General features: G+C 56.0%; 1 protein-coding gene across 7 annotated transcripts in view; it reads left to right on the forward strand.

The window, feature by feature from the left end:
- CACNA2D2 (calcium voltage-gated channel auxiliary subunit alpha2delta 2) overlaps nucleotides 1–21,698 on the forward strand; it is a 138,321-nt gene that overhangs the window by 55,585 nt on the left and 61,038 nt on the right. For 6 of the 7 annotated variants that reach the window (XM_038566355.1, XM_038566356.1, XM_038566357.1 and 3 more), the window contains exon 3: nucleotides 15,090–15,206. In XM_038566355.1, the coding sequence (XP_038422283.1) occupies nucleotides 15,090–15,206 (117 nt within the window). Of the gene's footprint in view, nucleotides 1–15,089; nucleotides 15,207–21,524; nucleotides 21,645–21,698 lie in introns of all 7 variants that reach the window. The other variant, XM_038566362.1, reaches the window with a different exon arrangement.

A 21,698-nucleotide genomic window follows, 5' to 3' on the forward strand; every position in this document is an offset into this window, starting at 1 on the left:
GGGCTCACTGCATAGCCAAGATCTGGGCCTGGATCCTGGGGGCTGCCATCTTGCCCCAAGGCTGAGCCCCTTGGTGAGGCAGCCAAGGGTTAGCACCCCACTTCTCCAACAAATCCATGTTTGGAATTAGCAACAAGACCTGGCTACAGCCATGGGCTGAGGAGAGCCCTGCTTTTAGGAAACTGGGCATTATTTTTAGTGTTTAAAGAAAGGCAATTTTTTCTCACCCACTATCAACAAGGAGATCAATTGTTTTCATGGTGTTTCTACATCTTCTGGGAGTGGGGGTAGGCAGGAAGGATCACCTCAGCCTGCAGTCCCATTGTTGCTACACACACACACACACACACACACACACACGGGACGGAGTTTGTGCCTTGGGGCTCTCTATGCTGTGGCCTGGCAGAGTGTACAGGGGGGCTTCTGTGGTGGTGGGGTCAGTGGCTGGAAGAGGCACCAGCCCAGTATGGCTCTGTAACCAGGACTGGGCTCTCATCCTTCTGAGATGACAGGCAGGGAGACAAAGATGCCATGCAGCCATGTGCTCAGCACGGCCTCCGGACTGCCCCTGCCATGAACACAGTCCTGCCTCCACTCCCTCTCCAGGGCCTGGACCCCTCTAAGTTGCTGTCTCTTCCTTCATCCCAGGAGAGTGCCCTGGGGAGCACATATCCTGGTGTGCGTTCGTCCAGGCTCACATGTGCACACAGGAAAAGCTCACTACAAATGAGGTCAGGTGCATCCTTCCCTGAGTGCAGCCCCAAGTCCCCTGTCCCTCTGCTCAAGTATAGCACACAGTAGGCCTCGGAGAACATCTGTGTATACACTGTGCATAGGACAGACCTGGGGAGACCTTCATGTCCCAGGACACACCCTAGAACGCGTGCTTAGGCGTGCATTGCAAAATCACAGGAACACCAACCCTCTTTTGTGCACACGTACTCTGCTGTACACAGCACGTGATGCCTCCAGGCACCCATGTACACACACTCAGGCATATACACTGGCCCCTGTGTTGCCCGCATTTATGGCAAGAGATAAATTTACAGTTTAGCAACCTTCACCTGCTAGCACCATAAACTCAAAGAGCCTGCTAGCTGGGGCTTCATGGCATGTTGGCAACCCAGCAAAGCATGGGGCTGTGTACAAGGACTTTCCCAGTCAGCTTGGCAGGCCAGCCTTCCGGGCACACTCAGTTCCCAGCTGGAAGAGGGGCCTGGGTAGAGACCACCTGTGCCAAGGTAGGGATGAGAAGCAGGGCGCTACCTTAAGGCGCTGGCCTGGGGCATCTCCAGTGCTCCCCAGGGCATTCTCCTGGGATGGAGGATGAGCAACTCAGAGGGGTCCAGGCCCTGGGGTGGGAGTGGAGGCCGGACTGTGTTCATGGCAAGTGCAGTCCAGAGGCCATGCTGAGGATGTGGCTGTATGGCATATTAGTCTGGTTCTGGAGTCTGGAGAAAGGGGCTTCCTGCTTGGACCCCTATGGGTCACTAGGAAGAACAGACCTGAGCATGTCCTAGTGAGGGTATGACAAGGTAGGGACTGTAATTGGATTCTGGAAAGGCTCAGAGTTCCCCAGGGCTCCATAGTGGCCGGGGCAGGGGAGAGGCCTAACACATGGGCTGCCCACCCCAGTGTACAGGCAAGAAAACCAGAGAGGCTAGGGTACACTCAGAAACACTCAAGGAACAATGACTGAACAGATCAGACCCAGGCCTTTTGCCCTGGTCCCATCCTGTAGGCCCCAGGAAAGGGGAAAGCAGGATCTTCCAAAGATCCTTCCCCAGTACCCCCAGTGACCTGGGCCTACAGACCCTGCTTGGGGGGGACTTGAGTGGGCCCCTGTGAGGGGTCTCCCAGTAGGCCCAGTGGCATGGGTGGGGGTGGAGTTGAGAGAAACACAGCTTCCCTGGTCTCCTCTCCCTGCTAAGGAGGAAATAGAGGCGCCTTACATAATTGGGGCAATTTGTTCCGCTCTTGTCCTGCTGGCATCATTGCCCTCATCGCCTCCTTGCTCAGGGAGCCCTTGACAGAGCTAGAAGCTCAGGCGTCCGTCCTTCTGGTAGAGGTCGCTGAGCAGAGGACACAGGAGCCCATAGCATCAACACTGCTAAGACCTGGTGGGCACCTAGCCCCAGGGACAAGGGGGTGCAGAGAGGACAGAAGCCCAGACCTCCCACCTCCGGTCTGCCAGGTGACCCCACAGTTCTGAGAGCGTTCACACCAGCAGACCATTCCCCCAAGGCTCCAGTGAGGGGTGGAGGACAAAGTTGCCTCTGCCCTGCCACTAGATACCCCTGCCCAGCAGCTTTCTTTCCTTGCTTTGCGCCTAGCTGCCCATTCACCTCTACCTTTGTTGGCCATTCCCCTGCCAAATGGACATTCTCTCTTCCCCACTCATGCCCACTCCTCTTCTGGAAAGTTTTCTCTGCCCTCCCTAGTACAGAAGGAGGTGCCAGCAGCTGGAACCTGGGTCTTCCTGGCCCTGCCCTGCTACTTACCTCTCCCTCTTGGACCTCAGTTTACCCATCTGTATCCTGAGATCCTAGACTTCCAGACTTGCAAGGCCAGGATGGTTTTCTGCAGGTAGAAGCACCTCTTTGGGGGCATGCCCACCACTGGGTCAAGTGCAGATCAGTGCCTGTCCCTCCTACAGTCCTACTGAGCAGACAGGCTGGGCAAATGACAGACCTCAGGGCCTGGTGGGTCCTTTGGGTGCTGGTGGAGCCACTGAGGATTCAGTTGGCACCATGCATCAATCTGAGCAGATGACCCTGGGCAGATGAAATAGGGGCTCGCGGTCCTGAAGGGGCTGCATTTCCTGCAAGGATTGGTCCAGGTGCCTTTGAAAGATGAGCTTTCCAAGAACATTTAAAACAGGGCAAGATTTGCAAACACCTGAGTTCGCTGACCCCCCATTGATGCCCATAGCCCTAAGGCAAGAGATCTCATGGACATAGCTGAGGGGGCATTCGAGAGGCTTCCCAGAGGAGGAGGCCTGGGGGACAAGGTTGGGGCTGTGGAGGGTCACGGGTTCCCATGCAATGGAGACCAGCTGGTGGAAGGAGGGGGCGGGGGTCTGGAACATGGTCTAGTGTGTGGTTAGTCTGTGTAGTAGTCATTGAATCCCAGCTCCACTAATTACTCTGTACCTCAGTGGCCTTGTCTATGAAATGGGGACAATGTCTAGGGCTTATGAGGGTTTGATCTAACGGATGGCTGGCTGGTGTTAGCATTTCCTGTGGCAGTCCTCACCCCATAAAGTAGCCCCCAAAGTTGGGCACCAAAGGGGTGGCCCACCTGGAGTGGGAGTCTGGACACAGCATCTGCCTCCCTGAGCACAGCACTCTCACTTGGAAGTTCATGTTTAGATAAGGGCCTTCATAGCATTTGCCAGTATGGCTGGGCACTGGGTCCTGTGTGCATAGTTCGTTTGCATGGCAAACACTGCGCGTGGACGCAGTGAAGACAAATGCTGGCCCCAGCAGCCTCTGGGTTCTTACACTCATGGAGAGAGAACCTGGGGCTGTGGGCGCCAAAGATTGTCCCTCCCTCCCCACAGTATAGTGAGGGGAAACTGAGGTGCAGAGAGGGGCAAGGGCTGGATCAGGAGCACCTAGCCTGGAGGGGTGTGGAGATCCTGGCCCCCTAGCTCTGGGACACTCTCGTGTGGTGACTACTCTGAATTTTTCCTGTCCAAATGTGGGAACTTTTCTCTGAGGGATCAGGAGAGCCTGTGAATGACAGGAGACCATGGGCCCTCTGGTGTGTCCCCAGCATGTGCATGTCTGTGATGTACACACATCCCTAATGTGTGCCTGTCCTCACTATGGCTTCAGCATGTGCAAGGCCTCCGTGTCCAAGTACTATTTGTTTGTTTTTGTATGCTTCCGACGTAGTCTACGGAAGATTTAAGGGCACTTACAGAGATACATAAAATTCGAGAAGAGCCTATAAATTGGAAGTAGGAGAAAAATAAAAGAAAAACAAGGGGAAGGACAAAGATGGGGTTGGGAGGTGCTGACGCAGGATGTGGACAAGATCGGCCAGCATGGCTGTGTTCCCTCATACACTCGCTTGCACACTCACCACAGTCAGGTTCCCACTTGGCTCTGGTACCCACTGCCTTATCAGTGCCTGACACTCGAGCACTGTGACCCTCCTAGGGACCTGTTCCAGAAGCCACCATCACTCAGGCATGTCCTGGCCCTCACCAGGCCCAGCACCCTGGCTGTGTGGAGCCTCTCCAGGACTGTGTCCATCAGGAGGATTTAGGACCACGACCTTCGGGTAGCCCCAACCATAGGGCGCCAGAGAAGTTTCACTGCTTAAAACATTTCAGATGGCTCCAGTCTACTGCAGAGGTACAGAAACCCATAGAGCTTACCCCAGGTGACATCCAGTGACAGCCAGTGGATCCATCTGGGCTGTGGTGCTTTATCTCTGTGAGCCTAAGTGTGAGGCCGGGCACGGTCCAGAGCAGCTTCCTGGGCACTGGGTGTGAATGTGGTGAGGTCAGTGTGTATGAGCTGATCTGGAAGGTCTAACTGGTGCGCCTGGACCTATAGTGTGTGCACAGGGATGGGGTGGGACCCTGTGATGACCCTACCCCCAGACCGGCCCTGGATGCAGGGCCACCTCCCAGCCTTACTTCTCTGTCTCTGCGAAGATACCTGGTTTGCAAAAATCTCATGTTTTCACAAAAGCAGCTGGCCAGAGGACTTCTCCTTGTGATCAGTGCTATCATTATTTGGGGACATCTTCAGCAGCAGGAGCAAAGGGCAGACCTCTCGCCTGCAAGGCCTAGAAGGTCTGGCCCTGCAGGGCAGCATGGGGCAGGGAAATCTCTCAGAGCCTTGAGAGCAGCCCTGGAAGAAGGCCCCATGAGAAGCCAGCAGCATCTTGCCTGTGACCTTTCATCATCGAGGAACACCCCCACGAGGCCTGGCTGAGGCAGCTCAAGGCTGTGTGGATGCTGAGGGCGAAGGCTCGTGCCAAGCCACCTGACTGGTAAAGAGCAGGGCCAGGATTTGGGCCACAGCTTCTTAGCCATTCTTGGCTACAAGTGGAGAGGACTCAGGAGCAGGAAGGGCTCCCCTTTGGACAAATTCTGGCTCTTTTGCCACTTCAGTTTCCTCGTCTGTGAGATCAGAAGCTGCCTAGCTGCTGAGCACCTCCTGGTGTCCTTGTCACAGGTCAGGGAGGGGGATGGATAAAGAAAAATCAGGTGAACCCACCTCCCTCCCCAGGAAGCCTGCCCGGGGACTCTCAGGACAGGGTTGGTTTCTGGACATTCTGGGGTCCCTGAGAGACCTATCCCAGACCCTGAAGAGGATTGCCAAACCTGCTGGGAGGGTGGAATGGAGGTGATGTGGGCAAAGGAAGCAGGCTATGTTCTTTGCCCCATCGCCTTCAAAACTGCCTCTAGCCAGCCTCAAACCTATTTCATGAGGGTCTTTATGGGGCTAAGTTTCTGCTACTCTGGACCGAGGTACAGTCACAGAGGAGATCTCCATAATAGCTAAAACCATGAAATGCTGAAGAGTCCTCCCTGGGTTCCCAAGGGTCTGCTGGAGCCGCTGTCCACACTGACTCCCAGAGCCCTGTACCCTGCCCTGCCAAGACTCTTGCCCCTGAGAGGCAGGAGGTCAGAGGATGAAGGACCTGAAAAGGCCAGATGGCAGACCAGTGACCAGGCCCCAGGTCTCTCTCCTTAGGCTGTTGTATGGGAGAAACGGGCCGTGTGCCCTGCTCAGAGGGCAGGGTACACATCTAAGGCCATGCTGGGCCAGGGCTCCTCGAAGTGGTGCCCCAGGTAAAGGGCAGACCAGGCTTTCGGGGGTAGGGGTGGTTTGGAGGCCCTAGGACCTGAAACTGATGACTAGACTGAGAAACCCAGTGTCATGGACTCCTCCACCCCCAGCCTAGTGTCCAGCCCATTTTTCCAGATGCCAGAGTCTTGGTTTCTTCGGCTGTAAAGCGGGGATCATAACCATACCTGCCTTTGGGGAATATTCTGCCTCATTGGGTAAAGTGCTGAGCCCTGTCTCAGCACCTGAAGGGTAGAACCTGTCGTCATTGTTGTCCCTCTGCAGCTGAGAGGCTGCGGAGTCCTGGGAAAAGGAAGGCGGGTCCCACTGGGTGGGGAGGCAGCCGGAGAGAGCTGAGCCAGGGTGGGTGGCATGGGGGCCCAGACGCTGGCACAAACAACCTGTTTCCCATAAACACAGGCGCCCACACCAGCCACACGAGTTGGGAAGCGCGGGTGTGTTTACTCGCACTCCCCCGTGCCGGCTGGTGTGCTGGGCACAGCTTCCCTCCCAGCTGCCTCAACAGCCGGTGCTCCCGGCTCAGGGCTGGGAGCCAGCAGGGGCCCCGGCTCTGCCTGCAGTTCCATTCACCTCGGGCTCAAGTCCCTCACTCCTGATGCTATCCTGAACCAAATCCGGAGGACAGGGCCCTAAGAATCTCCTCTGGTGTCCAGGTGGCTGAGGCGTGACATGCTCCCCTGCTCTTCAAGGGCACCTGAGCAGACAGAGGCCTAGAGGCTGGAACCATCAGCAACCCATGCCTTGTGTTTGGGCGACAGGTGTCCCTCTAATAAGATCCAGGCCCTTTCCATCCCCACAGTCCAGCTGCGTTCCCAGTGCGTGCTTCCCACTGGGATGTGGCCAGCACCCAGACACCTAGGCACACCCAGGACTAATGGCTGTATGGTATAGGTGGGTGTGGCGGCAGGGGCCCTGGTGCCCCACAGGCCCTGGGATGTTGGGGCTCCATGTTTCTGGTTCTCTGCTCCGTGAGCACCTTGTCTGAGCTCGGCAGTGGCAGCCCTAGGAGGCTCGTGCATCATCTCCCTGAGGTCAGGGCAGACTCATGGCTGGGAAGGGGTGTCCGTGGCACTGCATCACCCTCTTGAGATACAGGTGCCCAGTGCTGACACAGGCAGTCAGGGACGTTGGAGTGTGCTCTCCCAGCCCCCATGCACTTGACCATTTGGCACTGTCACCTCTGTGGTAGAGCAGAGGTGCTAGACAACCCCCTACCCTGTCAGATTCCTTTCTCATCTCCTTCCTGTCCCCAGACTATTTGCTTGACCACCAAGGGAGCCAGAACCTAGGGAAGAAAGTCACAGACTACAAGCTTCACACAGGCGCACAGCCGTGGGAATGCTGCTGCTAATGGCAGCCTGGAGACCAGCCCTGTGCAAAGTGACCATAAGTGAATTCCTGCTCAACACCCCTGATGGCTAGGCTTGTATGCTTCTTGTGATGGAGAGCTCCCTATTTATCCAGGCAATGTTCCCGGGGCTTGGGAGCCTGGAGCATGGGGAAGTTCCTTCAGTTCCCCTGATCTGGAAAATGCACCTGTCGTCACGGATGCCATCAGGAACCTCAGAGTTGTGCCCTCAGGAACCTTGGAGAAAAGTCTTGTACTTAGAGCTGGGTGGAGCCATGCCCCTCCAGGACTGCTCTCACCTGAAATACATAGGCCTTAACAGGGAGGCCTTGCTCCAAGTCAAGTCTGGAATAATGGATGGATAATCAGGATTACCACGGTTTTAAAGTCAGCTTAGAAATTCACATCTGTTTCAGAGTATGAAGACGGGCCACACCCAGGAATGGGCCCCGCAAACAGCCTATCCTTGTGGTGGCCCAGGCCTCAGCCTGGGGTATGTACAGCTGGCCTCCCGGAGGTGGGGGTCTGTGTGGGGGCAAGTGCAGGGAGGGCCGCGTACACTGGCCCTAGCTCAACTGGGAGGATTTGGTTTATTGTTTTGTGTTGGGTTTTGTGTCTTTTGAAAAACAAGAGACTGAGCCTTTTTATGACATGGATTTTACAGCGTAACGAGGCAGCGTAATTTCCCATTCTCAGCAGCAAGTGCACTTTTTACACTAATTGCATAATTAGACATAATGTACTAATTGCGGTAATGGATGACAGTCAACTAAACTTTAACTTTAAAAACAGGGAGGCGTTGCTGGGGGTGGCGGTGGGGGCTTTGTGCCCCTGTGAGTTTTTCGAAGGGAAATCTGCTGGTGAGAGCTCCTAGCAGCTGCCTCTTGGGGGCCAAGGGGTCACTGAGCCACCAGGGCCAGCTTACCTTATAATCCAGGCCACACTCTCCCTCCACTGAGCCACCTGGGTATCCACCCCCCTATCTGCTCAGAATCTGTCCCCCCACCCAGCCCCCCACTTCCCTTCTGCCCTTCACAAGCCCCTGTGCTCCTGCTGCTGCAGAGTCCACTGACTTTCCTTCTCCCAGCCTCTGCACCTACAATTACTCTTGCCCGGTCTCTTAGCCCCCAGCCACCCCCAAGTCTGGCAGACTCCCACTTGAGCCTTTCAGACTCTCCCCTGTAAAACCATCCCAGTCTTTTCCTGGGCGGCTCCCTCCAGGGCGGCTGTACCCAAGCAGGCCTGCTCCATTTCCTGTGTCTCTTGCATACCTCTCCCCTCTGCCACCCCTCTACTCTTAGCAGTCTGAAGGAACATCTGTCCCCTCTGGATGGTGAGTCCCAGGAAGGCAGGGACAAGATCTGGTGCATTTCTGCTGCCCTGGGCTCAAGAGGGCCCCAGAGCCTGTGGCATGAATATGGCATGGCCCAATGGAAATGTAAGGATATGGGGGCGGGGGTGGGGAGGAAATGGAGCAATTAATAGGCCACTGACCCAGGAGGGCCATGTCTGACCCGCTCCTAGAAGCCACACCAGGAGCCCTCCTCCCCGCTCCCCCCACACTGCCTTGTGTTCTCCACTGTAGCTCACACAGGGCTGCATTGTAAAGGCCTGGGTGGTGTCTGCAACTTCCTCTAAACGGAGGGTTCATTCCAGGAAATCCCTATTCAGTATGAATGTTAATCATGTAACAGCGAGCATCACAATGTGCAAGCCCTGCTAGTGGCATGACACCATCTACAGCTAACTATGGACCCAGCCCACCACAGGATGGTGGCGGTGTGGCATGGCCACATGAGAACTACCATGGCAGCAGGTGAATATCAGCAGCTGGTGAACATGCAAGTGAGTGGCACCTAATCCCTGCCTGTGCACTGACTATGTGCTCTGAGGCTCCCTGGCCCTTGCTTTACTGTAAGTCCTGTACTAGGTAGGCAAGGGAGGGGCTACAACTGGCCCTGGGGAGCTGTCAGTCACACACATACATAGACCAGGGCCTGGTGTGTCTCCTGAGCAGCTGGGTTAGGGTTTTTCTGCACGCACAGTGGGGTAGTCCCCATTATCCCATCAGGAGCTGAGCTGTGGAGCTCAGGGTTCGGGTGAAGGGAAAGCCCAGGAGCCACAGCCTGTCCTGGATCTGTCCTGAGTGCTCTCCATGGGAGGGGACCACAGGGTATCTGACTATTCCCTCGATCCTATGGTCTTCAAGGGTGATTAGCAGCTATGTCAGTACCCTCGATCTTCCCCACAAATGCAGGAAATGGGCACCAGCCTGACAGAAGGGCAGAAGCCCAGAGCCCAGCTTTGTCTTGACAGGCTGGGGTCCCTGATCAGTCACCACCTGTCTCCCCCACCTCTTGGCCCAGATCAGGATCATTAAACTACCGTGAGACCCCTGTCCTCCCATCCAAGACTCTCCTGATCCCTGGCACAGGTGCACCCCATTCCAGCAGCTGTCCCCAGTCCCAGCCCCTGTGGCCTTTCCAGTGCTTGCCCTGTGGGGTCTAGCCCGCCATCTCTGGTCTGCTCACTGTTCTCCCTCCAGGGGGCTGTTGGCATGAGGGCTGGGCAGTCAGGACCCCCACCGGCTGCTCCTTGCAAGACCAGGGACAGGACACCAAGATGTGACTGGCAGGGGGAGGGGAGGAGGGGGTTGCAGAACACACATCCCTGGGGGTTGTATTGTGGGGCTCCACATCCCCAGTCCAGCCTGCGCCCTCCCCAGTAACATGGGGGGGGGTGGGGGCCAGGATGCTAGGGCCCCTCAGGTAGCCGAACACCCAGCCGAGCCTGAGCCTTTGAGGACACAGCCAGCAGCAGGGCCCAGCCTGTGTCAAATCTTCCTCGTTCCATTTTCTTTCTGATTTAATTTTCCAGAGATTAGGACCCGTTCACCTTCGCTGCAGAGAGGAGCCTCACATGCGTCTGCATCTGTTTTCACTCCCCGGGCTGGGTGGTTGGTTAGTTTATGAGGCTGATTCTGCTGGTCCTCCCCTCCAGGCCAGCTCCCCTGCTGTGACCCAGGTCTGCCCCCCAGGCCCCCCCATCCCTGGTGCCCCTCCACCTCACCTTGTACCTCACCTTCAAGTATGAGAATGAGTATGACCTGAAACAGGGGCTTCGGTCAGACAGATCCCCTTTGAATCTGAGTTCTACTGCATAACTTAAACTCTCTGGCCTCCAGTGTCCTGTCTGCTGAACAGACGTGATCAGAAGTGTCCCTCTTTGGGTTGTTCAAGATCGGTGAGGTCGAGTGTGAAAACACTCTGCATAGGAGCGTTTCCGGGGCCTCCATCCTCCTTGCAACTTCGCCCTTCTCTGCTTCCCCTCCTCACCTTCCTTTTCCTCTCCTTTCCCCACACCTTCCTCCTCTCCCCAGGCAGGTCGAGTGCTGGCTCAGGGCTAGGCCCCACTGCTGCTGGCTTTCTGAGACTTTGCAGAGTCCTCTCTGGTCTGACAGGGGCCTGTCCGGGTCCCTGGCCCTGAGGCCTGTTGTCTCCTGCAGTGGCTTTCTGTTTCCAGGTTCCTCAGAACTCGACCCCACTCTTAGAGCTGTTGGGAGCTGTGGGGCTGAGGCTGGCTCCATCTGCCCCTGTGCATGTCCCTGTGCCTCCTGTCCAAGGTCGCTGTTCTTCAAAGTGTCCTCTAGGTTCACCTCTTTATGTGGAGCCAGAAGCAGGGGCCATGGCGGAGGCTCTGGACCCCCTGAGGAGGCCTTAGCCTCCACCGGCCCTGGAAATCCCTAGGCTGAAAGGCTGGCCAGAAATGCTGCTTAACTAAAGAATCACTAGAGCTGAGAGAGGGTTGGGGTTGGGGCCAGCACAGGGCCGGGGGTGGGGGGTTGGGCAAGGAAGGAGGTGAGGAGATGAGGGGAGAGATGGAGGGACCGATGGGGGGAGGTGCCCTTTTGGGGAGGAGGCCATAGGTATCTGGTACAAGGGAGGGGAGCCGGGAACTCCTGGGAACAAGAGGCTGCAAGCTGCCTTCTGAATTATTGTCCCTTGAGGTCTCAGCCACCCCTGTTCTCCCTGTTCCCCCTACCCCACCCCTACATGCTCACCGGGCTCCAGCCAGCTTGTCTGCTAGTCTGCTGCCCTGTCCCACTACCATTCACCATCTCTATGGGATGGAGTCCCTGCCTCCTCCTTCCCCATAACTGCTAGTGTGAAACTGTGACAACCTGTAGACCTGCCGGCCGCCATCTATTTCCTCAATCCACCTGCCTGTGTAGAGGTGGAGACCTTGGAGGCTGTGCTACTGTGGGAGCTGCTGGGTTTTTCCAATTAGCTTGCTGGGCCAAGGACACCAGCGGGCATGCAGTCCTGCTGTGGTTGCTAAGGCCCTGCACTGGTGCACCCTGGCCTGTCTGTTGCATCCAAGCTGGCCCCAGAGACCAGGGCTAGAGGCTGGGGCTCAAGGGGAGCCAGCCCTGGGCATGCTGTCTGCCCTGGGCTCTCCCAGGCTCTCTCCTCGGCCTGTAGGTAGAAAGCACCTCCTCAGACAGCATCAATGGAGAGATGACCTATCTCCCAGGGTGGGACCATCTGCTGAACTCTATCATTCAGATCTCCCTGTGACACAGGGCTCAGCTCAGGGCCTATCCCAGGGGATAGGAGCAAGTGGAACAGGTCCAGGGAAATGTTGAGAGGGGTGAGGCACTTGAGATAGAGGGAACAAGGGCTGTTTCACCTCAGGGACTCTTAGGATTGGGGGACAGTGTTGGCTGGTAGCTTGACCAGCCCCTGCAGTTCTAGGATTCAGCTCTCATCTCCCCAGAAATTCCTTCTAGCCCTTGCTCTACGAAGGATTTAGGCAGGGAAGGATGGAAAAGAAGCAGGGACAGCATGAGCAAAAGTGTGGTAGTGGGCATCAGGATGGGCTGGGGACCCAGAAGCCTGCAGGGGCATGCCAGGCCCATGGGCTGCCACCAGGATTGAGCAGGAGGGTGTCATAGAGGGTTCTTGGGACAGGAAGGAAGCATGGCAGATGCAGCCCCAGGCTCCAAGGGGTAGTTCAGCTGCAAGCAGAAATACAAGGGTCAGCCTGCGGTCTAGCTGGTCTCAGAGCTCTGCTCTTGAACATGGAATCGGGCATATGCATTTGCCAAGGGTCCATTACACACAGGCCCAGTACTTTGGGAGAGTTAAAAGCGAGCTGTCCTTGCTATGCTGTATCAGTGGCGTCCCTGTGTCTAGGTCCCCCTGTTGTCACTTCCAGGGCCCAGCCTGAGGTGTTGGAGACAAAGACAGGATGGCTGGAGAGGGGCCACCAGGGAGGCCTGGGAGAGGGTGGGGCTGGAAGTGGGCCAACCCCAGGAGACCGAGGCTGTCTGCCCAAGAATGAGAGCCAGTGACTTCAGATCCTTAGTGTACAGATCTAGCAGAGTGGAGGCAGGGAGGGACTGTGATTCCTTCTGCAGAATTCTGGTGATCCTCAACAATAGCAGTAGTGACAATAGCATAGGTTCTTTGCAGGCCTCCATCAGCTTGCAAAGTGGGGACAGCTGCTCTCTCATTTAATAAATCAGACACTGAGGTTCAGAGGTGACTCTTGACAGAGTGCCTGCTTTCAAGCCCTTATGCCACCTTTCAGAGCCCTGGGGTATGACCCTGCCTCCTGGAGACCCATTCCCTCTGTGGCCCCAGAGCCTGGCCCAGTCACCATGCCAGGCTGCAAGGGATACCCTGGACCCAATGGAGAGGAACTCCCCGGCTCCCGGGGGAGAGTTGTCAGGAGGCTGCCACTGCTATGGGCAACCCTGTTTGGGACACCTGAGAATGACCTTGACAGGAGTCCGGTGTGGGAACTTCATTCCCTGCCCTGAGAAGTCAGGCAGCTGCGCCCCCTGCTGGTGCAAGTGGACCAAGGGTGCGCTTGGCCAGTGTGGCTGAGATGAGGCTCAAGGAGTGCCTGGGGCGGTGGCCCATGATTAGAAAAGTGTGTATTTTTAAAGTCCTAAAACCTGGGGAGCGCCTGGAGGGCACAGGTGGTTAAGCGACCTACTCTTGGTTTCTGCTTAGGTTGTGATCTCAGGCCCTGATCTCAGCTCATGAGATCCAGCCCCCGGTGTAGAGCTCTGCCCTCAGGGCACCAGGAATCACGGATTTGGCTTGAGATTCTCTTCTCCTTCTGCCCCTCCTACCTGTGATCTGAATCAGTCAATCAATCAATCTTGAGAGTCCTGAAACCTGGGAAGGAGAGGTCTGGGAGGATGGAGGACCTGGATTTGCCACTCAGAGTCATGTGGCCTTGACCTGTCCTTTCTTGTGTCTGAGCCTCAGTTTCCCCCAACAGTGGGCCCTAGGCTCCAAGGTCCCCATATTTCCCTGTGACCCCCGCCTCCGCCACTGAGCTCAGACCCCTCCTTGACCTCTGTCCCCATCACTGCCTCTCATCTGGGGACCTCTGCCCTAAGGAGCCCAGGGAGCAGACTGGCCGTGGTGCCCACTTGAGGTCCCCATCCTCCCTGCCCTGTGTCCAGGCCTCACGCCTCACCCTCTAATCGCCACTGCTCTGTGGGAAGGAGTGAATTCACCACAAATTATTTTGTTCTAAGAGAAGGACAAAAAGAGAAGCCAGGAGGGATGGGGGGGCGGCAGGAGGAGGAGACTGCCTGAGCTGGCTTTGTGTGGCACTTTAACCCTTGGGCTGCTGGGTGCTGCCTGGGCAGCAGGGCCCAGGCTCTAGCACCCAGCCCCCTACTTCCTCCCTCATCAGCTGCTGGAGGCCTTATCTCCCCCACGTCTCGCTGTCACTCTCCCGACCTTATCTTGCCTGCCTGTCTGTCTCTCATCAGCTGCCTCTCCCACCTCCTTATCTCCTCATCACCTCTTCTTTCTCTACATCCCTCCGTTTCTGCACAGCCCGATGGCACGGCCCAGTGGTGGCAGTTCAGTAGTGGCACGTGACCTCTGGGAAAGAGTCAGCTTGGGGAACAGACCTCCTGGGGTCATCTGGATGGACACATGCAGGGGTGTACGATGCACACACACATATTCATGCACATGCACACACTCACACATGTGCACACACCCAAGACCCTGGCCTGGAACAAACAGGCTCACTGAATTTTGCTTCTGTGACTCACATAGAAGCCCCAGGCTTCATCTAGAGGCTCTAACCCCACCCCCAGCACGCAGGCACGTGCACACAGATGGATGTGTTGAGCCATAACACACTCATACATGCAGATGCAAACTGTCAGCTTTCCACATCCATGTGCATGTGTGCACAGACCCAGTCCCCAAGGAGGAGAGGGAGGCAGATTTGTCTTTCCCACCTACCTTTTTCCTGGGTCCCTGCCCCCTTATTCTGTGCCCTGAATGACAGAGGAGCCCCTAGGGATGCCCAGAGTTCCCACTACAGTTTCTGTAAGTGCCCTGGGGCAGCACCAGCAAAAAGGGGTACAGATGCCTGAGTCCTCAGGGAGGGGTGGCTCTGGGTTTCTGATGCGTATGTAGGTGTGCGTAGTAAGTATGACAGTGTCTTCGTGTCAGCCGGCATGTGGTATGCAATGTGTGCTTAGTGTTTCTGTCTCCCCCACACACCCACCCTGCCTCCTCGCCAGCCCACCCTTCTGCCTCTGCTGCTCTCAGCTGCTCTGAAGTCAGCAGGGGGGTATTGCTCATGCACCTGTGAAAGAGGAATCCTGAGTCCAGAGAAGGCAGTGACAGCCCCATCCCATCAGCCACAGCCAGGGCCAGCTGTGGAATCTATGACTATAGCCATCTTTCATGTTCAGGAGGGCACCGGGCCCAAGCCCCAGACATCCGTACTCTCTCCATGGCCAGAGCCAGAGTTGGGGCAGGGCCAAGGGCTGGACCATACTGGGCAGAGAGGATATGCAGGGGGTTGTGGCATAAGACTGTGGGACCACCCTGGCTTCACCCCTGGCTCCTGCTTCCTTCTAGATCTACAAGGACAACCGGAATCTGTTTGAGGTGCAGGAGAACGAGCCTCAGAAGTTGGTGGAAAAGGTGGCAGGAGACATTGAGAGCCTGCTGGACAGGAAGGTGCGGGCCCTGAAGGTAGGTGCCATTGTGTGGGCTAAGGGAGGGCCAGGTGGGGTAGCGCTGCCGTGCACGGATGATGTCCCCACCTGGTGTGAACACATGGCCTTCCTGGCCCTCTAAATTCAGGCTGGGCTGTCACTGGCCATCCTGTGCCCACCTGGATATGGGCAGGTCTGGCAGGAGCAGGTGGTTTTATCAGGAGGAAGCTCCATGAGGCTGATCTGGGGTCTTGGGGGCCTTCCATGGGCATGAAGGTGGGATCCGGGCAGTCTTAGAGTCCTCTGATTCCTCTGTACTATGAGTGTGCCCTGGGGGAACACCTGTTGATGGCTGGGAGGGTGGGCTGCAGCTCTGATGGGGAGGGAGTGTGGAGTGGCCCAGAATGCCCACATAGAGAATGCTGGAACCATGTGATGCTAGAGGTCAGAGCCTCTGCTCTGCCCATGACCTTGAATGTTTCTTTGCCTCCCTCTGAGTGCAGTTTCCCCCTCTAATCTTGGAGAGGTTGTGCCTATCAGCTCCAAGGTGCTATAGTTCTGCAAGTTGACAGAACCTGCTAGGCTGCCCTGATCAGTTGGACAAAGCCAGCAGACCCCTCATCCTCCACCCATCCCAGGGAGTACAGGTGGGGAGGGGCTTCTGGAGCTGCAAGGTGCCCTGGGGCATATGGGTTGCCATGGGTTGTACAATAAATGAGGAAGGGTGTCCAAGCTGCCCCCAGATCAGAGGCACAGCTGCCATTGCCCCAGCCCTAGCCAGTGCCAGAAAGAGGAGTCCAGTCGAAAGGAATGAAGTAGTGATACACATGACAACCTCGATAACTTGAAAACATTCTACTAAGCAAAAGAAGGTAGCCACAAAAGACCACCTATTGTGGGATGCCATTTCTGTGAAACGTCCAGAATAGGCAAATCCATAGAAATGGAAAGTACATTAGTGGTTGCCTAGGGCTAGAAGAGAGGGTGGAAGGGGAGGGGGGATAAGGAGTGTCTGCTAATGGGTACAGGGTTCCTTTTGGGGGTGATGAAAATATTCTAAAATTAGATTGTGGTGATGGTTGCACAAATCTGAATATGCTTTAAAAAAAAAACCAACACTGAAATATATACTTTATGTGGGCAAATTTTGTAGTATGTGAATGTGTCTCAGTAAAACTAGTGACAAAAAAGGATGAGCAAATCCACACAGCCATACCCAAGCTCATGCCAGGGGCCTGGCTGAGTCAAATCAGAGCAGTGACCTGGCCCAAACACCCCCCACATCCAGGCCCAGGAGAGAACTAGGATCCACTTCCCCAGGACCTGAGCCCTGCTCTCCCCCTGGGGTCCCTTGCCCATCCCATGTGACCTAGAATCAGGATAGGGAGAGGTTGGCATCCTGGGACTAGAGGCCCAGAGGAGGTGGACCCTGACAGCCTCCCACCCAGTGTGGATCTAAACGACCTGGAACTGGGCTCAGCCTCCAGCCCAGCCTGACTTTCAGGATCTCATGGGGTCACAGGTGGGGAGATGACTGGAGAAAGGTAGTGCCATGGGAAGGAGGTAAAGCCCAGCCTTTGGCTGGAACAGCAGTCCCTGGAGGGGGAATCCATGAGTGTCTCCTCTGATTGTGAGAAACATTCTACTGCCCCATCCACCCAGCACATCATGTCTTCTCCTTGCTTTTCCCAAGACTGGGCCTGACCTGCATGCTCTTCCCTCCTTTCTCTTCTCTCTGGGTCTCTCTGTCCCATTCATTCCAGACTCCTCATTTGCTCACTACTTTGTCGCTTTGCTCCAGTTTACAAAGTACAGACCACCAGCCCTGAATTTGTGTTGAAACCTTCTGATGAATTTGGGAAGAGGCGTCCTTTGGGCCTTAAGGCCTGCTGCCGACCCCAGCTTTGGGACTGTCACCTCAGTGAGCGGTGCTGAGTACTGGTGATGACAGGTGCCTGGCCTGCCAAGCACACATAGAGGCCAGGGCCCAGCCCCCCTGCCCAAACTCTCTGGGCATTACAGGGCTGGGGGCCCTCCCCCAATTCCTCTCCCCACTCCTAAACAATCAACCTTGAGAGCTTGGCAGGGAGGAGAGAGCCCAACGCCTGGGTCCTGATCCCAACCCTCTCTCTGTACCCCACATGCTGTCCCCTACCCCATGAGGCAGGGCAGATGGCTCTTCCCTCCCCACTGCATCTACAACCTAGCCCATGGCCTGGTCCACAGTTGGCACCAAATACGAATTATTTTCAATAGCAGAATAATGGGAAAGGGGACTCACCAATTGGGTTCTCACCATGTGCGTATGTGCCACAAGCCACTCTCACAATCACCCTGTGGGGGAGGGCCACTTCACATAGAGGAGGTTTGCTGAGACTTGGACATGCCATGCATCAGGCCAGGATACACACCCAGGTCAATCTGATGCTAAGCCAGGTCCTTGACTCCGCACATGAGTCCCAAGGTACACACAGAACCCACAGCCCTTACCTTCCCAGTGCTCTGCTGGCCCACTCCTTCCTGCTGCAGTGCCTCTGGCTCTATGCCCATGAGATGCTTCTGTCCATGTCCCCAGAGGAAGCAGAGGACAACCATCCTTCCCTTGCCATGGTCCTAATTGTTCAGGCTGAGCTTCGGTCTTAATTATGTTTTAAATTTGCTTTTAATCGAGTTCTGGCCCTTCTCTCCTTTCCCACATTTGTTTGCAGCCTGAGTGCATATGGAGGCAAGGATGTGGGGGCCTGGACCCCTCACCCCCCACTCCATTGTTCCTCTCTCCCTGGACCCCATCCAGTAATCCAATTTAAATCCTCTTGCTCTGGTCTGGAATTTTAATTGGGGGCTTGCAAAGAGGGATCTGAGCAATGCAGGACGGAAGTTCATTGTCTCATCTAATCAGGGACAATCAGATGCTTGTTACGAGTTTCTCCAAGCTGCACAAGGTGATTTATGGGGCCAAGAGTCAGGCAGGGACAGGCCAGGTCAGGGGCCTTGCGACACAGGCAACCAGCCTTCCCAAGTCCAGGAAACCTGCTGGGGCCTCAGCTTTGGACACAGGGAGGGACACTGTCCTGTGACTTATACTACCCAGGGAGAGGGGTCCTCTGAGCAGGGCCCACTTTCTAAGGGTCCGGAGTCCCAGGAGGAGGGAAGGAGGTACCTGAGTTCTTACAACACATTGAGGCAGAGATGGACCCAAATCAGGACACTGTTGGACTCCCTGCGGGGCCCCTGACACACAACGCCTCTCTCAGAAAAATCATTTCCACTTGGTTGTATTTCTTTCTCCACTGAGTCATCCACAGTCACTAGTGGCCTCCTGTGTGCCAGGCGGTGTCGGGGGGACAGGGGCAAGGGGCAGGACAGGCCCTGTGCCTGCCCTCATAGAGCACTCAGTCCTATCCCAGGCCTTAGTCTCTCTTCTGTAAAATAGGTACATGAGACCATCCCAGCAGTACTTCTGGTCTCAGCTCCAGGAGCCATCATTTATAAAGGCCACAAAGAAAAAAGCGTCCCGAAGGGTTGTACCACCTTCAACACCATCCCTGGCACCTCTGCTATGTGGCTTAGAGAAAGGGCCACAGGAGGAGACACAGGCTTGGTAAGGTGAGGAGTGACCCCAGTGCAGGGGGCTCCAGCCTCCTCTTGGGGGTGAGGCCCTGGGCATTGTGGCTTCATTGTATTGGTTTCCAGAGAATGGGACATTAATGTTTCTAGAAACCTGCTCTAAGGGGGACCTCCTTACCTCCAACTTCAGACAAGCCAGAGGCAGTGGAGAGGCCTGCCTGGGGATCCAGGTAGACACCTTGGTCCTTAGCTCTGCCCTTCCTGCCATGCCATGTTCCCCATGCTCCACCTCAGGTACCTCCCACTGTTCCCAGGGCCAAGACCTTTCCAGGTTCCGTGCTTTTGTACCTTTGTCTTCATGTGGTGTTTTAAAATCTGCTCCAACATTGGAGTCACTTGAGGAGCTTTTAAATCATGATGCCCAGGCCCCAACCCAAACCAGATACATCAGATTCTCCAGGGGTAGACTTAGGCTTCAATATTTTCCAGTGCTCCACAGATGATTCTGTGTATATTCAGAGGTCAGAATGTTTCCCCTAAAATGGGCAGAAATAATTCCCTTCCGTGATTATTGGCCTCTTTCTTGGGACCTGCCAAGTGCCAGAGCAAGTGCCATGAGCCAGAACACTCCAGATCGCTTGCTCCAGATTCTCTGTACAAGCCAAGGGAATCTCATTCCCATCTATATTTGAGGAAATTGAACCCCAGAGAAGGTTAAGCCACTGACCCCAGGTCTCACACCAAATTCAGGCTTTAGACCTGGGCACTTGGGTTTCAGAACCCACAGATTGCCTCCTAGTGCTGACCCGCTCTATACTATTGCTGGAGGCCACATGACATTCACTGTCTGCAGGGAGGCAGGGCTGAGGGAGCAAGAGATGGGGCTCTGGTTTCTTCTGACGGGGCCTTTCTCTGGGATGACCTAGTGACCTTGGGCAAGTCTCTGCCCCCTCAGAGCTTGGGCAGTGGAGACTGAGCACCCCTCCCAGCCCAGCCCCATGAAGCCCAGATGCATAGAACAGGGGGTGGTACAGCTGCAGCCCTGGATCCGGGGGCTCCAGTGGGCAGCATTCCCACCCTCCCACCCTCGCCTCTCTGGAGAGCGAGCATCATTTAAAGAGTAAAATTAAAAACCCTTCTGCACACAGCCGCCCTGCTTTTGCTGCTAATGGCCACTTAACCCAATTAAACTGATGCATTGTTGGCAGTGTGGCCAGGTCTGTTCAGGAACCCGGCTCTGGGCTGGGTGCTCAGAGGAACAAGAGGAATGAGCCAGGGAGGGGGCCGAGGACGCCCCCTGAGCTGTGGAGCAGACCACCCCTTTCAGGAGGGAGCTCATTCCACTTAGCTCTAGCTCCTGCTTACTGGCTGCTTTCTTTCTAAGGCTTCATTGAAGGCAGGGTGTCGGCACTACTGACATTTTGATCAGGAGAATTCTTTGTTGTGGGGGCTGCTCTGTGCCTTGCAGGATGCTGAGCAGTATCCTTGCCCTCTACCCACTAGATGCCAGCAGTACACCACTCCCCCAGCTGTAACAACGGAAAAATATGTCCAAATCTTGCCGAATGTCCCCTAGGGGCAAAGCCCCCGCCCTCCCGGCCCCCAGTTGAGAACCACTGGTCTAATGGGAGAGATGCAGCCATGATGAATAGAAGCTCAGTAAGCAGGGGACATGGGGACCTCAGAGAGGTACAGATGGACTGGACCAGCCCCAGCAGGAAGAAGGTTCCTTCCGTTTAAGAGGGTAAAAGTGAGCTTAGGGCTGCCTGAAGGAGGCAGCAAAGATTTAGAGGGGGAAATTTGGCACGGGACAGCTGGAAACTGGTTCAGACCTAGGTGCAATCAGTGTGGTGCACTGATTGCTGGGTGTCCGACGAGTAGATCAGCCCGGCAAGGAAAGGCCTGGAGGAGGCTTGGCCTGGGAATATTCGTAGAAGTAGAACAAGTGCAAGGGCCGTGGCTCTGCCTTCTGGCTAGAGGTCAGCTGCTGGGATCTGACTCCAGCCTGGGAAAGCTCTACAAGGCCCAGTAAGGGGGGACAGACAAGCGGGGGACTCTGTAGCATGCGCTGCCCCCGCCCACCCTTCTTGGCGCAATTAAAAGGTGTTTATGTGGGGCCGGCGGTGGCTTCTGCCTCCCCTTCATTACGAACATTAAGAGATCTTGACCCTTCCACTTTCCCGCTCTCGAAAGGAGCCGCAGACACGTGGAGCCAATTAGGCGCACGCGTGGGCGCCAGGGGCCTGCGCAGCCGGTTCTCCCTGATTGCGGCGTTTACAGCTCATTATTCTCCCCTCACCCAAACAGCGCTGCTACTTCCTGGCAAGGTGCCAGTGCCACCCAGAGGAGCCACCTGGGGCCCCCAGGGATGGGGGGAATGCTGAATGAGTGAATGGGCTCCTTGCGTGGGAACCCTCGGGGCCCCCCACCTAACCGAGGAAGGCAGCGAGGGAGCCGGCCAGCGAGGAGACAGGGCGGGGCCGGGCGGTGGTGAGCATTCAGGGGAGGCTAGGCAGCATGCGGTGGGGGAGAGTGACCACTCAGGAACAGGGCTCCGAGGGAGCTCCTCTGAGGGGGAGGCCTGAATGTGGCCGGGAGGGAAGGTGAGCCTTGGGCGAAGGCAGGCGGCCTCCCCTATCTGCGTCCCCACCGGATGGCCAAGAAGCCACAGCCCCCTCGGAGGCTTCCTGGCTCAGCTGGCCTCCTGGGAAGAGGGAGACCGTGCAGGTAGGATGTGGCCACAGGATCCTCAGGGGAAATATTCCTCCTCTTCTCCTACCCATCCTAGCTGGTGGTGGCCAGATGTCGGCCTGGATGGGCCTGTCAGGCCTCAGGAAAGGCTGAGCTGTGTGTTTGGGCCTGGTTTTTCGATCCATGGGATTGTGCCTCTCCTGGCTCCTCCTATAAGGTAAGGGGGCATCAAGAAGGGTCAGAAGAGCTGTGCTCATTCCCCAGCATCTGC

The sequence above is a fragment of the Canis lupus genome, chromosome 20 (assembly GCF_011100685.1).
Source record: "Canis lupus familiaris isolate Mischka breed German Shepherd chromosome 20, alternate assembly UU_Cfam_GSD_1.0, whole genome shotgun sequence".
In the NCBI taxonomy this organism is placed as follows: Eukaryota; Metazoa; Chordata; class Mammalia; order Carnivora; family Canidae; genus Canis; species Canis lupus.